General features: G+C 38.4%; 1 protein-coding gene across 1 annotated transcript in view; it reads right to left on the bottom strand.

Moving 5' to 3' along the window:
• Positions 1–18,274, bottom strand: part of PCCA (propionyl-CoA carboxylase subunit alpha) — a 284,602-nt gene that overhangs the window by 17,680 nt on the left and 248,648 nt on the right. Inside the window, exon 22 of the mRNA XM_082774792.1 lies at positions 669–809. Within this exon, the coding sequence (XP_082630918.1) occupies positions 669–809 (141 nt within the window). The remainder of the gene's footprint in view (positions 1–668; positions 810–18,274) is intronic.

Raw genomic sequence — 18,274 nt, 5'->3', positions numbered from 1 at the left:
AAGCTGATTTCAAGGAAGTATTTACGTGCAACTCTAAAACACTGTATTTATGTTTGTTTCCAGCTCAACACCAGATGAGAAGCACTGGAAATACCCAGAACAGCACTGGCATGTTTTGTTGCCCTTCTGTATGCCAAGTTTATCCCTCGTGCAGGACAAGAGAATTCCCATAAGAGAATAGGAAATCCCAGCACAGAATTCTCGGTTCATAAACGTCATGTGTCTTGTGAAATGCTACTAAAAAAAAAAGGTAATATCTACCCTGTGTCCCTTGTGTTTACTTATATTTTCATTACTACATGGCAGAAAACTAACAATCCCATTTCTATCACTAACAACATATATTTACTTATATATATTTACACACATACACATTTTTTTCCCCTTGTCAAGGCACTTCTGACACAAAACCAAGCTATTGGTTAAGTTTCAACTGTGGACTTGTAACCAGACAAACACATTCCCTTTAAACCCACTTTAATTTGAATGGTGCTTCCTTATTATTTTTTACAATTTAAATGAAAAGCAGCACACATCCTTCAGCACACTTTACTCTACAGGTGAAGTTAAAAAAAAATAAAAATGTGACCTGTAGTTTCAGTTGCACCAAGGAGAAATTTGTGTGGAATAGATAATGCAAATGCAGATAGATAGATCACGTTTCTTACCATGTCCCCGGGCTTGACAGAAACTGCCACCACTGCTCCAGGCATGGGAGATCTCAAAATGCTGGAGGTGTCCTCTGCTGCTTTCTCTGGCATGTACTTGCTCAGCTCTGCTGCAACCTTCGTCAGTATTTGCAATTTGTACTAAAGAATAGGAAGAGGAATGTTTTAGCATACAGCACTTTTGGTGAATTCCAGTGAATAATCCGCACTATTTTATGTTTTTATGTAATACATCTGTTATCTATTCTTTGCCGGACTGCCTAAAAATCACTGTTTGAGATCCTTATTCAGTTTCATTTTCAGGATGTAGGAAAAAAAATATGTTGACCCTAAACTGCAGCAATGAGCACATAAAAGGAACTAATCAAGTACAGTAAAGAAATGTCAGATTCATTTAAACAAATAGGATTAGACAGGGGAAATACAAATTTTAAAAAACACAAATATCCTTACGCCTACTGCAAATTATTATTAGTGGATAAAGAATACTGAGGTACTGGAAATTCATTCCCATCACTGTGCTGAATTAGAAACTGATCTTTTGGGAAAGTCTGACACGTTTTCAATGACACAATTGATTTTAAGTCTCTTACTTTTTAAACATTTATTTTGCTCACATTTAATGGTTGAAGAGAATAACTTGTTTAGGTTTTGCAATTTGAACATCGTAAACAATTTCATTTCCATTTTTCATACACAAGCAGAATGAAGAAATAATTTGGTTGTATTTAAGATATTTTAACTGCAATAAAAACCGTTCAGCAGCTGTTATGTTCCTTACGGAAGAAAAAAAAATGTTTTCTCTCTTATGTTTTATAACAATTAAAAATGGAAAAGAGTATGGTGAAGCCCAAGTCCCTAAGAGCATCAGATCAAACAAAACCTTTCTGAAAACATCTAAATGCATGCACTAATTTGAGCTCCAGGCTTTTAGTTTTTAAAAACTTGCAATCCCGTTGACAATTCATCGCATTCAGACAGATGGCCTTCCAATTCGTCCCAGTACGCTTGCAAATGAATGCAAAAATCCAGTAGATGGCAGCAGGTCTCTGCGTGAAGCTCCTTCCTCCCCATGCCCAACTGAGCGACGACCAGCACCACACTTCATCAATAATTTAAACAAAGGTTTTAATAATAAGCATCGGATGAAGTGCATTTACAATTCAAATGTGTATTTTGCTGATGGAAAGTTCAACACCTTGCTTTGAACAGTATGTTTTCTTCCAAAACAATTAGCTATTGTTTTATTAGCAATAAAACGTCTTTACTTCTCATTTCTGCACAGACAGAAAAAATCCGATCCCCTTATGGCGAAGGTAAAGGGGGACTCTGCCTTCTGCTCCTCTAGGGAGGAGAACAAGGTATTTAGGAATACATGCAAAAGGTAATTAACTCGGCAATGACATCTTTAAAAAGCAGCTTTCAAAGCCAAAATAAAACAAGGTAACGGAGGATCATCGTCCTCCACAAACGGCGCTTGCACACGCAGATTATGTGCAAAGAACAGGGTAGGTGTTTGGTTAGAAATATTGCTTCTCTTCAGAAGTACACAGAAATAAATGATCAAACGAACCAACCATTCCCTCCACACCCCGGGTAAATGTAATAAAACACCACGACAATATTTCCCAAAGCCGCAAGTGGCACCCAAAGATTTCCGAACCCGTTCCCAAACGCACGCCTTGGTCATAACCGCGGTGGCACACGCACACCAGCACCATTTTGTATGCAAAAAGCTGCTTTAACTCCAAGCCTCCTGCAGGCATCGTCGTGGCAATTAAGCCTCTGGAGCTCACGTTCTCCAAACCAAAACACACTCGGCTATCTCCGTGCACAAGGAAGGCCGTTCAGTGCAGCGGGCTCCTTTTCTGGAAGCAAAGTGTGCGCTCACTTGCATGTGTGCTGTGGGGAGAGGGGAGGCGATGCCTAGAGGAGCTTTGATGACAGAAGTTGCAAATAGAATTGCAGCAGTGTGACAAGTCAAATAATAACATCTTGTGCATGTTTCTTCGCTCCTGAGTGTCTGTTTTGCAATCAAGACATACAAGTGTCTGCCAGTTTCTGAAGGATATGATCCTTAAGTGAAATTACTGTGCAAATAAAAGCTTTTTACTCCTATTAAAATTCGTCTGAGTCATAAGTGGCAAGGAAAAAAAGCTTGCAGAGTGTATTCTGCTGTCAATCTAATAAACATTCCGTGCAGAGGGACTATTTATCAAAGATAAATTGTACTTAAAAGTCCTTCATTAAATCTATGGGGGGGAATATAATTACACCAAATTGCACAGTTTCAGTATCCACGGTTAGTGTCTTCTTTGTACTCCGAGTTTGAAAATAAAATAAAAAATAAAAATAAAATAAAAAAGAAACAACAAGGAAGAAAACAGAAGTTAGATTTGTGGGCTGTATTGTTGCCTCTTGCAAGAGACTATTTTGATGTGATTCCAACGGATTGGGTTTAGATGCCATTTCATTTTTTTCCAGCCACTTACAGAGAGAGAGCTCAACACTTCTGAGCTGTCCAATTTCAAAATTTAAACTTCAAGTGAAAGCCATACCTTCTGCATTCATCTGAGTTACGGTGTTTCACAGCGAGTGAAACACACAATTCCCTATGCGCTCACAGCTTACAGCAGTGGGGGAAAACCATGTTCCTCAGTGTGCTGCACTTTAAAGCTCAGTTCTACACAGCAAGTTAAAATATCCCAACCAAACATTGTTTTTACTATCTTTATAATTTTCGTATCTTTTAGATTCCTTTCTCTGCAGGACTCCTGCTTTGCTTGGAGTGAGATGTAAGAGCCAGTACACTCAAAGCTTTAAAACGCAGGTCTTTGTTATTGATGAGCTGTTCCTTTTCCTTTTGTATTTGTTTATTGTTCTTTAGTCTGTTTGGGGGATAAGCAAGTTACTGTAATCAAAAAGTAAAAAATAACAACAGTAAACTTCTCGGGGAAGGGCCTTTTTTGGCACAGTTGGTTCACAAATGACCTTTCAGAATATAAAAAGACAAAGCAGCAAAGAAAGGTTCCTTCTTTAAGATTACCTTTGATGTATTTCTGCTGCCGCCTGGACCCCACTAAACACCCACATAAGCGTCCCTTTGTAAAGCTGTTTCTCATCTCTGGGGGATGAGGTTTGCGGAGGAGGAGCAGGGGGGCCGCTCACCTCACCGGGAAGCTGCCCATGGCTTGGGGAGACCCAAAAGATTCTGGGGAAGACAAATCAGTGCCTGCCTATGCCACTAAAACAAAGATGATTAAGAATATACTTAGAATATACTTTTTTTTTTTTTTTTTTAAGGATGATTAACACTGCTGTTATGCCTTTGATTTAGCGTGTGAGGACAACACTGTACATATGATGTAGACGTTTTTATACAAATGGAGTGTGGACAGCGTTTGGGTTTTTCGCCTTTTTCCCAAGGAGGAGAAGATGGGAGAAAGCAAGGGGCGTAACTTGAGGAAGGCTGTAAAGTTTGGGTTATAAATAGAGACCAGAAGGTTTCCACTGGCCTAAAACAGAAGAAACATCTGTTGGAGTCATAAATAGATTGCGGTGGACTCCCGGCGCAATGAAAGCTGCTAGCCATCAGACCTGCGCTGAGGAGAGGTTGTCACCAGCCACTGCTCCGCTCCGCAGGGTTTCGGAGCCTAATTCTTCCAGCCAAAGCAAAGTTAATAGAAAAGTACCTGAAAGGAACCACACAGCTTTTGATGGTGCAGAAAACAGGTGTTTCTTTTCCACAAGGCTGCTGGAGTCCATGCTCAGTTGACAAAAATTACAGGAGGGAAAGGGGATGTTACTTAATAGTTTTCTTAGCGTAACAGTATCCTAACTCTCCTGCTAAATGAATTGGATGTTTTTGTAATGCCAAACTACCTCTTACAACCAAACCTCTGTCACAAAAAAAGAAAGAAGAAAGAAAGGTGTAATAACAGCAGTGTAAAGGATTAGGTGGGGGAAAAGAGAAAGCAACACATTGAAAATTATACCTTGGGTTTTGTAGGTATTTTTGTAGACATATACAGTACTGATCTCCCAAGTCAGCAGACAAGAAGTAGACCAGCTGCTACTAAATAGGTGGCCACAGCACACCTGAACCCCATCTTTACTTAAAAACAAGTTCTGTACATTGAAGAGATAAATTTCCCTTACTGGCTACAACTGCATACCTTCAGTATCATGCTCAAGACTGCACTCTGTTACAACTCACATTAGTTTATTAAATATGATCTTCCCCATACACATGAAACTCGTGTCCTCAGAAGCTGTAAATGTTCAAACTCCATTGGAGATTTTATAGAGCAATCTAATGTATCAATACCCATATGGTACTTACGACATTGTTTGGACTGCCGACCAGATGTGGATTTTCAGAGCGCTTTACCTTAATGTTCACCCATGTTTTTCAAATGTCTGTCATTCTTGTGGTCAGAAGGGTGAAAATCCTACGTAGCTCAGGTTTCAGTAAAGAAACTGCTGTGCATCTTAATTACTTTTGCTAACCTTACAGTGTCATTTTTTTGGAAACAACGAAATTTATTAACTGTGGTCACATAATTTCCCTTTAACATTACTAATCAGCATCCTATCTCAACTCGCTTAACTGTTGTGTGTCGCCTGCAGTTTGACCATCCCAGATTCGTGAGTAATACCTTATTCAGTTTTCACTCATGGCAATAATAAGCAACGTTGCCGAGCTGAATGCAACGAGCACAGTGCCTTTTTTATGAAGCATTATCCATTTTGACACAGTGACCGCCCATGGCCTCGCTGAGATTTCCACCAGGGCACCTAAACAGGAAAATGATGCAGTTATCCCATATTACTGCAGGGTGTCTGGCACCACCCTCTTTTAGAGCCCAGGCTTTCCTACTCCAGATGAAGGAGCTACAAGGCACTTTGCACACCTTGGAAGTTTTGGGTTGTGTTTTTGTGTTTGTTTGTTTTGGTTTGGTTTTGTTTTTGTGATGGTACGAGTTCAGGAGCTGATTTCCACATGGGGGTGGCGAGGACTGGCCCCAACAGCCACACACAAAAAAAAAAGCGGCACCTTCAGTCTAATGGAGCAATAATAATAATAAATAATAATAATGAAGCCACACATACAAAGCAGCCACAAAAAAAAAAATCAAGAGCCCTTAGCAGCAGCAATGGGGGGAGGGCCAGACCCAAGGCCGGGCCTGGAGGGCCGAGGGCCGGGCCTGTATGATTTAATCCCCCTCCACATGGAGGATTTCCCCTTGCAAGCCGCCTGCCAGCCCATCTCCGGCTGTATTTACGGTTGTGTTTACAAGGCGGCTGTAATTAGAAGGGATGCAACAGGCAGCCAGAGGGCTCGGGCTTCCATTTTGCCACCGCGCCGGGCTCGGCGCGATCCTGCTTCACGGAGTCATGCTAAACGACAAAAGCGCTATTTTCTGCCGGCCCGGCGCTCAGACAGCACTTCATTTGCAGCTATCTATAATTAGATTAATGGTGTAGTGCTGTACAAAGCAGGCCCACTTCACATCAGATAGCATATGAATTAGGACAAACACTTATTTCAATTCCAGGCAGAGAAAGCAGTGACTGGGGTATTTAGCATACCCTTTATGGTGGAATGAGATGTTAATTGTGTACCATTACCTCTAAACTGCTTGCTTGTTGTATAAATCACTGTGCTAATTGATGCAGAGATAGAAACGTAGCCACAGGCAAGAAAGCAACGGAATGAGAGCTGAAGATGGTGGATAAAGGATTATCGAGTAAAACCATATGGAGATGAGGTTCCTTTGAAACCTGCCCACAAGCAGTGCCACTGTGAACTACGGGGGGAAAGTGCTGGAGTGATGCGCTCGGAAAATGTATGGATTTTACCATCACCGCTAAAGAAGAGAGCCGTAGTAACGGGTCCGAGGCAAAGAGAAAAAAAAATGCAGGAAAACTGCGTGCAATGAACCTCAACACATGCCTCCAAACCACAAGGAACAAGCAGAGCGTGCCTTGGGAACAGTCGCCCCACCATCCAGATTTTGGGGGCCGGAGTTAATGAATAACACTCGCAAACTGCCCAGAGCAGATGGTCCCCTGACCCAGCTGCAGGCTAGAAATGCTGGTGGTTTAAACAGAAAATGTTTCTCTTCAAAGACCGGGAATTCAAGTGGCTGTTGATAAGTTAAATGTCCTAATTAGGAGGAAGAAGGGAAGCAGCTTTACTCACCTGTAGTAACAACTACACATACTCTAGTCTGTGCCCGTACGGAGACAAGAAAATCCCTGAAAAATCCCCACCCATACACTCCGCAAGCAAGAAGGGGTAAATCTCTCAGAAGCAACACGTAGCTCTGTCTGCAACAGGACCAAAAAAAAAGTACAGGACTAAATGTCAAAGATAGGTTTTGGAGCTGTTTGTCATCTCCAAGTGCTTAAAAAGCACTACAACCATTCATCACTGCATTGCTGTCTGTAAATTCTCTCATCTTAAATAAATGGTGACTTTGACCAAATCTGCCCACCCAAGTCCTTACTGTACATACAGAGTTGCGGCTTCGTCCTCTGGTCACAAGCGATGGATTGGACCACAGCACTTTTAGGACCATTCCCACTGTTACTTTTGTCTGAAGTCTATCAACTGAGTCAACAGCATGCCTGCCTGAGTATGGGTTTCTTGGCAAAGGTAGCTAGAAACAGCATTACACAAGGAAGATGAGCTACAGTGACATCTTGAGCATCCCATTCAAGGAGGACAAGCCAACTGGGTGACGTGCTTACCACTGAGCCCTGCTTTTTCCTCTATAGACACACAAATCTGTTTGGCAGATGGGTCGCCTTATCCCACAACATGCTATTCAGTAACACCACTGCACTATAAATCATCTCACGCCTCACATCTGCTCCTAGATTATTATATAAACTATTTTCTTATGCTTTTTGTTCAGAAAACTTCATAAAAACTTGTTCAGAAAACTTAGGACTTAGTTTCATATTGTGATCACTACTAGCTTCATATTTTGATTGCTAATAAAATACCAATCATACCAAATAAACCAAAGTATCAATGATAAAATACCAAATGATAGTAACCAATATGCTATTCAATGTTCTATTCCAAGAAAACAATACCCTTCACAACATGACACTTCAGGGTGAATGCTGCCTAGATCTTATCCCAGTAAAATAAAATAAAATTCCCCCAAAATACAAGGTCTCTTCCCCTTGAGTGTTTAATCCCTGCTGTTCTTCAGTGTACGATATTGCCTTAGCATAAAAGAGCAAAGAGAATGCATTGTATCTACCAGCATCTCACTATCCTAAGGTTAATTAAAAAGAATGATATATTGGATTTTCTAAACTCAGTGGAGTTTAAAGTGTCGTAGTAATGTTTGTCGACCTCAGTTCCCAACGAAAGTCACGTAACAACTATATACGTATATGTGTATCCGTGTATATAAGGAAGGATTTGGGGGTGGACAGTTACCAGTTACAAACAAAGCAGTACTAATGTACAAATTACTGCTTGCTGCAATATCAACTGAATAGCAGAAGAAAATCATTTATTGGTTGACAAAGTGCTTCAGTCATTTTGAGAGGAACCTTTAAATTATTTCCAACACAATAAGCCAAACGGGAGCAAACAGAGTGATGTTAAAGACAGCATTCACTGTTCAGAAATTATGCTGGAGTTCAATAGTTTAGATTTTGGTCTGGCATAAAGCTGGTGGATTATCCTCTTTTGTCACTGAAGTTTACAAGTTTAAGGAAACATTAGCTATATCTGGCCAACCGAAGGGACCTATGAAATAGAAACAAATAGCAGTAGAAAAAAAAAAAAAAAAGGAAAAAAAAATCTCTATGTTGACTACTTTGAAATAACACCTCCCAAGTGTGCGGCTAGTTGACATAAATGGAAACGCACGGAGGGAAAGAGCTGTGAAGCTGTGTAACAGTCCTGTTCCTAATCATTAATCACTTTTTTTTTTAGACCGTTTAAACTAGCCCATTAGAGCCTGCAGCAAAATGCCAACACTCCCATCACTTGCATGTCAGCAGTGCTGGTGTTAACAGGAGAAAATATATGGTTTCTATGACTGTGCCCCGGTTCTACAGCATTTGCTACCTTTAATTGAAAAAGGCAGTTAAACACAAGGTAAATCATTCAGTTAGCTAAGCTGTTTAATAACACATAATTGATAATGTCAATATGTTACAGTGACATAATGCATCACTTTCATCACTCTTATGGCTTCAAATACGGTCAACTTATACTTAAAACATTCACTTAATATCTGCTATTTAATGAAAAGCCCAGTGAGAACTGCCTTGAGCACCATGTGCGGAACATACGTACAACACACAACAACTGATCTGCTGTTCGGTTAGCAATAGGTTCCTGACACGACACTTACAACTGTGTGAAAATGGTTTAGTTGTATCATTAGCAACTTGGTTTTTGTCTCAAAAAAAAAAACAAACTCCTTTAAGAATAATACAGATTTCTCTGATAAAAAATATATTAAAAAATGGTATGGAAATTCTGCACAAGAAAAAAGCAACTACTTTTTCTGAAATGTTCTGACTACTTGATTTCTGAAATAAGTCCCCATCCTACAGGGTTTTGCTTAACTTTTTGTATGTAACCAGGCCCACAGTAGCTACCAGGACTTATTAGTGTAAGACAAAGCACATGCCTAAGTGCTTACAAAATCAAACCCACTAAATATGCAATATATTCTGGAGTAGAAAAAATATATATCTGATCAGCTGTGTACAGACTGTGGTTAAACATGACCGACCCCATTAAACAGCACAGTAGTTTTTAACATACATTAATTAAAAACTCCTAATTTGATTTGTGCAATTATTTTAAATAAGCAAGAACACTTGACCTGTTTATTCTATAACAATAAAACGTAGCCACTGACGAGTACCATGCAATTCTCTCCTCATTGTATAGCAGAGAACAGCAGTTGGTTGCAAAATAGGACTTTTTTTTTTCCCCCCAAACAAACAAAAAATAGCAATCAACTTTTAATGACCACTGCTACAGGACGTGTGCATCAATGGACAAACTACAAGCATTCGCTGCAGAGAAGATGATGGAGCAGACTCAGAAGCAGCAGCAGGCAAGATAAAGTGTGCTGATGCTTTGAACCTCCTTTACCTACATGCAACTGTAATATTTGCTCACCCTGAGATTTCGAATGTATCTTAGACAAAATGTCTCAGAGGGCTCAGTATTCTGAAATAAAACTGGAGTGCTTCCCAGGTAACCGCTTGTCCTCCTCCTGTTCTTAACACCAAGTCTAAAAAAACATCTTTCAGAGAGGAGTTCGGTTCCGCTGTCCTGGAGTTTTGCTGTCTGAGAAGAGCTAATAGCTCATAACAGCTAATAGTGATTGCAATGAACTGCAGTGGCCACAGGTGACTACGAAGTTGCCTGTGTATCTATCTTGCTTAATTTGTTAGAGTCATGCATTTTCACAACAATAAAAAGCAAGTCCGTTGTGACAATGCTTGCAAAGGTAGCCTGTAGAGCTTGATTAAGCTAATCCTGGTGCGTTTAAGCCTTGATTTAACTAGAGGCCTGAGTGACTAAGGTAACAACCTACAAAAAGAGAAAAAACAATAAAGATGCTAAAAACCATAGTACCAGTTATATTGCAATCTAACACCTGTATTATGCTTACTATTTGCCAGCATGGTTTATTTTGGTTAATTACAAGATCATAAGTTACTCAGTAAGTGCAGTAAGAAAGTACTTTTTGAAAAGTACTATCTGATTAGGAACACAACACATCCCTCTCTAGGAAAAAAAACCATATAGCGAAATTGGTCTACAGAAATGCCAAGAAAATGCTGCTTAATTTCCGGACACCATGTTTTCCCTCTCTGGGTGGCCACGGAATAATAAATGTTTGAATCCTTATCTCTTCAAGCTCAGCTCAACTTTTGGCATTTGCTTGAATGGAAGAAAAAGCCGAGCACAGAGTCCTTTCCTTCACTGTGCGAATATCTGTGCCATAAAGAATATTTAGATAGGTCTCATATTGCACAGACAGCTAAAATGCTTTTTGTCTATAGATTTTATACAGGGAGAGTTACAGAGCAAACTACATTCTTTTACAGTTTACAAAGTTTTCTAGTGGTTGAACAAGAACTGGTTAGAGCTTGGTCTGTTGATTTGCCTTGGAGTGCTTCCAAATACTACTTGGTAAGCCACAGCATCTTTCTGTTTTGTTTTGTACAGCAGGTAGCACAATGACATCTACAACTGGAGAAAATGTGTGTAGGAAGCCAGGGCCCTCTTAAGGCAATTCGATTCAGTTTACAAAGCCCTCTGGATTGAAGTATGGTAATTCAGGTAAGTTAACATATGAACCTGGGCAAGCCCAGATGCATTTTCAGGCTGTTGCAAACTCAAAATTCAAAGCAGGAGTTTTTAGGCAGTTGTGAGAGGAAGTAGAGAGAAAGAAGTGACTACATTTATATGGACTCAAACCATCAAAGATGGTGCAGCTTTACATAAACTATGATAATCTCTGCTGTACCTCTTTCTGCCAAACTGCATGGCAATTAAACAGCCCAGCAACTGATTCAGGGGTTTTAGTAGCATTACCGCTCACATTCAAGACAAAAGGGGCTTTAAATCCTGGATCTGTTTTTGTCCTGGACTGTTCTTGTCAATAGTCCCACTGATTTCATGGTCTCACCCAAGAGACGTTGCTGAGAATTTTCAGTTCAGTAAGAACTGAGTTGCTACACTGCCCACTAACATGGACAGATTTGCCTGGAAAACTTGTTTGAAAAATGAATCCGTCATCCCTACCATCTTCTGCAGGATGGGGCTTTTTACATTACAGACTAGTACTTTTATAATTCAGGCCCTACATGACGATCCTAATATCTAATGGCTAGATCCAATAAAGACTTACATATCTAAAGCAGGACACTTAGGAAGAATTGAAGCACCTAAATCCAAAATGGCAATACAAACCCCTGATCATCCGTCACTGATGGTGCTTACAACTAGCCCCCTTTCTGGATCAAAATACATTTTTAGAGTTCTGCTGCTGCAACAACTCAGCACCATGCGATCAGCCACCTCCTTCCCTAAGCCCAGATACGACCCTGAAATCAGGAAAGTAGGGTCCAGTTCTGCTCCAGGGACCATTTCTTCATTAAATTGACATTGCATATCATACATAAAATATTGCAGAGCAGACACAAAGAAAAGCAGAAAAATTGAGATCAAATGGATGCTAAAATTCAAAAAGAGAAAAAAAATCAAAGGCTAGCCTCTTATTTTCAGCTTTAAGCACCTGCATAGTTAAACATATTCCTTAAGTGTGATAATGAATTGGAGTACCTATTTCAAAAACAGGTTTATAAATATTGCACTCACACAAGTACAAAGTTAATAATTTCCAAATATTCCTTCAGCAATTTATGACATAGCTATCTTAGCCCAAAGCCATAACATTCACGTAAGAGGCTCAGGTTAAAGTGAGTCCTGGGAGTCCTTTACCTTTAAACAGCAACATTATTCAGTGGATTTGGGACAGGATGAAGTGATGAACGTTACCACATCCAATTACCCTTGACAGGACAGCAGAATGCAATCGTGTAAATGGAGATAAGACAAAAACACCCCATTTAACAACTCTTGCTAAAAGCATTAGGGAACTTCACGTTAAGTGACTAAGAAACTAAGAAAGATGGATCTGCAGTATTTTGTCCACTCAAATCTTTTTCATGCATTTGGAAAACTCCACCTTTCACTTTTCTTTTAGAAAGTATTCCCACACAACCTTCTGTATTATTGGACACAACCTTGAAATGAACTTTAATGTACTTCATGCTGCAAATTTCTGAGTGCTTTTAAAAATTTTACTTATAACAACATACATTTTGGGGAGATAAAAAAAGTTGCAAATATAAATGCCTTTGTACAAGAGACTTTTCAATTCTTACAACCCACTGAGCCTGCCTCTAAACTACAACACTTTCTGCCAAGCATTTCACATTAAATTATGGAGTTTTCTCAAGGGCTAAATTACCCTTAGCCCCCCAAAAGTTATTAGTGTGTGAGTTTTGGCCATTATTTCTCAATTGAGTTAACCTCTGTCCTCGGGGCAACATTTTGCAGTTGTTGCTTAAAGTGACTCAGTATTTATTTATTTATTTTTAAATCAGACTAAGTTTTTGTGAGTAATAAATTTAGAGCATGGTGTATATTGTTCTCTGTACTCTCATTTCTGATTCCAACTCTTGATTTTTCACATAATAATTAAAGAATGGTGTGAAACTGATTCAGACAATCATCATGAGAACAGTAGAGAAAGAAACCCGGGAATATTTCTTTATATTCAAATGAAACTCAAAGACAATGAACTTTGATTAAATATTTAATCAGTCCTACACTTCACCTTACCCTACAATCATTTTTATGCCACGCTAAATATGTTTGTAATTACCATTGTAAGATTTCTGTTGTAGATGCATTTTATATGTTTTCTCTTATTGCATATCAAAACTTTGTTTCTCATGCTAGCATTTTACTGCATGTAATCCAACAACCTACAGTACATTTGGACTATTACACTCATAGCTGCTACTGCTTTAGGCCCAAGAGCTATTTTCCAGGTTCACCATGCTATTTTCTCTGCTGGTTTAAAAAGTGAAATGCAAATTGTAGTGTGCTTCTCTTGATCACCAGATAACTTGGTCGAGTCTCTTTAACTATGGTTCTTAGCATCAAAAGACAAAAACACTGTTCATAAGAAACTTGAACTCATGCTCAAGTTTATTGTTAATCGTACAGTGAATTTCTCGGCCCCACAAGGAGTATGCTATAGACTAGCAGTGATCCACTGGACACAAGGTAAAAACCAGTGAACTGACGAGAATTTTAGCTCCAATAACGCAGTAGGTTAACACATCCAGAGCTGTGGATCTATTTTCAACATACTAGTTAATCAGCCTCGGCATAAAAAGCAATCTGAGTAAGTCTGTGTATCAGTAGTTACATGAACTTATTTTGGGAATAGGAAAAGAAACAAGTAACAACAAAGAATGCCACTGCAAAACACAAATGCCTGAGCATTAACAGGCAGGGTAAAATGATGATGAAGAGGAGGAAAAATTTCTAAGACTAGAAATAACAAGTACTGATTTTATCCAACACAATGATCTCACTACTCAGTATAATGGAAGAAAGAGACCTGCAGGTTATCCCGATGCTTTAAAGCTTCCTGGTTGGTCTTTCAAATTTCAGATTTGCAAAGAAATTGAACTGAAAATGTTTCAATGTTTCACTGTGAGGTAAGAGGAAAGTTGAACAGATCAGTCTTATAACACTGATTACAAATAAAATTTTAAAGTGAAACAAATTGCAAAAACATATATATTTTATTCTCTTTTTTTTTTTTTTTTTTTAAACTTAAATGTCTATAAAATGGCCGGAATCTGGCTGACAAGGCAACCAACTCCATAATTTAATGTATGCGGTAAAGAAAGACTTTCATCAGTAAGTAACTAAAACTACACCACACGTGAATAAGTAAGGTGGGTGTACCAAAAGGACCACTAGGTTTTGCCACTATCCCACACTAAGACTTGGCAATTACAGTACACTGCAGGGACACAGCAGATTGCAATCCCGTCAGGTGGAAGTCAGTATATAACCCCTACCTCCACCTTTTTAGGCAAGTGCTCTCTCAGTAGTGAGGGGAGCTGTAAAAAGCGAGCATCTCTACCTTCTACAGCTACGATTTTTGACGACCACAGCAGCTAGGCTTTGGGCTGAACTCAAGTGTTGCCCACATATGCTAGGTGATTCTGAAGACTGTTCTCTCAGGAAACCTGAGACGACTTTGAGTGCTTTGTTTCAGCAGCACAATGGGGATAAGTGAAGATTGGAGATCTAGTTTGCCAGATCACGGTCACTAAGAAGATGAAGGTGCCTTAAGTTAGACAGCTACAAAGCCTATTTTATTGTAGGCATCCTGAGGACACTTCAGAGGTTGCTGGACATTAAGCTTCGTGGATCACTGTCTTTGACTCAGACACTTAAAGTACAATTGAATCTTGCAGTAGTTGCCAAAACAGACATTTGAGCCCCTCCGGACATTTAGGTCTGATGCCTAAGGACATCTGAATGTATAATACTAAACTACTGTTGTCAAAAAAGGTTATAATCATACCACAGTGTATGTCTATTTCTATAAAACTGATTAGTGATAATTGTCTATCTATCTTCATTTTCCTTTGAATTACTTTCTCTACGCAAATTTCATTCACGACAAAATTATATCAGCCAGTTATAGTCACATCCTGTACCTTCTTTTCAAATACAGACACCAGTTTTAATCCCTTTGCTTGTTTTTTGACCTCACTGCTGTGTCCAAGAGTGTTGGATTTTAGATAGATGTTCAAACAGCTACAAACTGGCTTAAAATTATTCACTCTTCATTAATTAAAATGAGAAGAGAGTCACATGAGGCTGTCAGAATTACCAGTGTCTCCTACCCTTTACATATGGCACATGGCAGTTTATAACTTTTTCTTCTCATTTACCAAGTCTCGAAGATTAACCGTATAGCCTGTGAAGATGATGTTTGGGCGCATGCAATCAATGACTAAATCTCAGCTGCATGGCTGCCTGTAACCCAGAAAGGGTCCTGTGTTTCAGTTTCTTTGCTTTAGTTGCTGCTGTTTAACTACTTTATGGTAATACAGTTTCTTATCACTATAGGGGAATAAATGCAACAGAAACTGTGAGGCTATCTCCACAGCACACTCACTTCTGTGGTAGTTGTGTTGCACTTGCTCTCCCTCCTTGCTACCCTTTCACAGACCGAATAGCTTGAAAGATGATCAAGCATAATCAACATGACTCCTTTCTCCTATTCCTGATTATTTGCTTGTTTTGGAAGGTAAGGAGTTTTGAGAGCAGAGTACACTGGCCAGAATAATATTTGAAGCCTCGAAATTTGCTGACCTACAACATAACCAACGAGCTGGTTTGCTGCAGTCAGTAAAGACAACAATTCCAGTTCCACTTACAGATTTGCAGAGAATTTGGGACCAATTGCGATACTATTTTATGTCTGATTACAGGCATTGGATTTCTCTTCCTCCTTTAATACAAAACAAAACAAAATATGTTTAGTGCCATTACGGAGGGGTAACCTTGCTAGAGCCTGTAGCTGTAACTTGCCACATGATATCATATTGTTACATAAACTTCACTGTTTATATAGTCAATAGAATATAATTAAATGACTTCATAGAACCAAATTAATTTCTTCTATGCTGTATTCATTTTAAAATAGAGTCAATATTATTTATCCTACCTGACAATAATGCCCTGTGCTTCACATAAGATTGATTCAATACCAGCAGGTAGTTATCAATGAATGCACTTTGCTGTGGTAAATGAACACAATCAATACTCAGAAATGTGAGTTTTCTGGCATATGACTGAATTGTAACTAAAGTGAAGACCGAGCTTTGTTCAAGTCTTTTCAGATGTTCCTTTAGGTTTCACATAAGAAGAGTCAGAATTTCGTAGTCAGCACCAGTACAGTTACCATCTGAAAAATTACCAGGCAGCACCATTACACCCTGAACATCATTATCCTCTGACAAGGTTATATTGCATGAGATATCAGAAAAGAAAAAAAAAAAAAAAAAAAAAAAAAAAAAAAATTAAAAAAACTTTAAAAACTTAAGAAAGAAGTATCAGAGATTCTCAGCATTCCTTGAAAAACATTATTGTTTGAACTGTTAAGTCATCTCTGAACTAATACAACATGAAGGCATACTAATGTTAAAATGATCTTGATGAATATCATGTGAAGAAAACTGTGTTTTGAAGGGCACATTGCATGAATTTCAATTTGCTCTGTTCAAAACAGAACAAGAAATGCTATAGATCTTGGAAGGATATCCCAAGACATCCAATTTTCATTTAGAAATAATGCATGATTGTAATATTAGTTAATACAAGCAAAGAAACATTTTATAGTTATAATACATGCGTTCAAAAAAAACTAATGTCAGCAAGATTGACGTATCTTCTCTTATCTTCAAAAAGAACTACACATAAGGACTCTGGCAAAATCATGTTATTTAAAAATTGCCATAAACGAAATTGTGTGAAAAGAAGCTTTTACAAGACATCAAATGTACAGGTTTCCACAGCCACTGACTTTCAGCAGGAATTCTTTTTCTGATTGCTCCTAATCCCTTACAAAATGTGTCCTTGAACCTCACGATCCTTCAGCTTTTCAATCTTTTTAAGGAAATCCTCATTTTTCCTATAGTAACTTATGCTAGCTTGCACTATTTCTGAAGTAATACTGTACCAATAGCGTTCCCAGGCACCAAGGTATTGACCCTTTTCTTTTTTTCTTTTTTTTATTAAGTTCTTCAAACTTACATGTACTGTGCAATCCTGCTTTTACTTCATAGCAAATACTGGGGAAGTACGCTCCATAGCACACTTGCTCTTATGTTTTACTACTGATTTAATATTTTAAAAATGAGTAAAAAAAACAAGAGAGCAAAGCCAGAATGCTTTAGAATAACACTGGTACGTTTTTATGTATTTACTGACAGAGAGGTGCATGACAATTTTAAATATAAACAGTCCTTAGAGTTCACATCTTTCAGAAATCAACCACAAATTCTCTCTCTTTTTTTTTTTTTTTTTTAAATACGTTTTAGGAATGAAGCTGGCTTTCTTGGAAAGAGGTATGAATTCATTAAAATTTAAAATAATTCCTTTCTGATCCTATTTAACTTCTATCAGTGTTTTGATGTCTGCTTGCAAAAGAAATACAAGGCAGTGTGCTTCATCCATCTTTCCTCCCATTTACCAGTTTCATAAAAACATCCTTATGCCAACCGCAATCTACCTCAACACTCCCCCAAATAGCATGAATGCTAAATCTAGTTATTCAGAAATATTAAAATTCGAATTAGAGAAATTCAAAATTAGAAATTCAAAATAGAGAAAACTGAACAAAACAGAGTTAACAATGTATATGCAAAATTATTTCCCTTGAAGTATTAAAACAGAAGCTTCCATAATTTACAAGTGTGCATAATGACATACAGTAATTGATACAACATACGCTAAATGCAGAACTACTGTAACTGCTGGAGTCCACAAAACCGAAGCTCTGCCAGTGGGGCTGTGAGGCAATTTACTGTGTAGTAGTCAACAGCAACCACTGACAAATTATTTGGCTCTGTTACTTTTTCTTTTTATTCCTCACAGCCTCATTTTCCTGAAGTTTCAGTATTTCAGGTGAAGTATCAGTTACTAGCTGGTTTTACAATTCTATTAATTCCTTTAGCATCCATGCCAACAAAGTTACACACAGAAGGAAAAATCTACACTTCTCTATTACATAGAGAACCCTACTACCTGAACACAAAAAGTAAAATCATCATCTGATTCTCCCATTCTTTTTTTCTTTAACATTAAACCATTTCCCTTTTGTCACCTTAGTCTTTAACAAGATCATTTGTATGAAATGCATATAAATCTATACCGTGTGTACAAATTATTTATACATAACTACATGTGTACATATAACTATTTATATAACTAG

This window comes from Aythya marila, assembly GCF_965140915.1.
Source record: "Aythya marila genome assembly, chromosome: 1".
Lineage (NCBI taxonomy): Eukaryota > Metazoa > Chordata > Aves > Anseriformes > Anatidae > Aythya > Aythya marila.
Note: the sequence above shows the minus strand (reverse complement) of the source record. Positions and strands in the feature narration are given on the sequence as shown.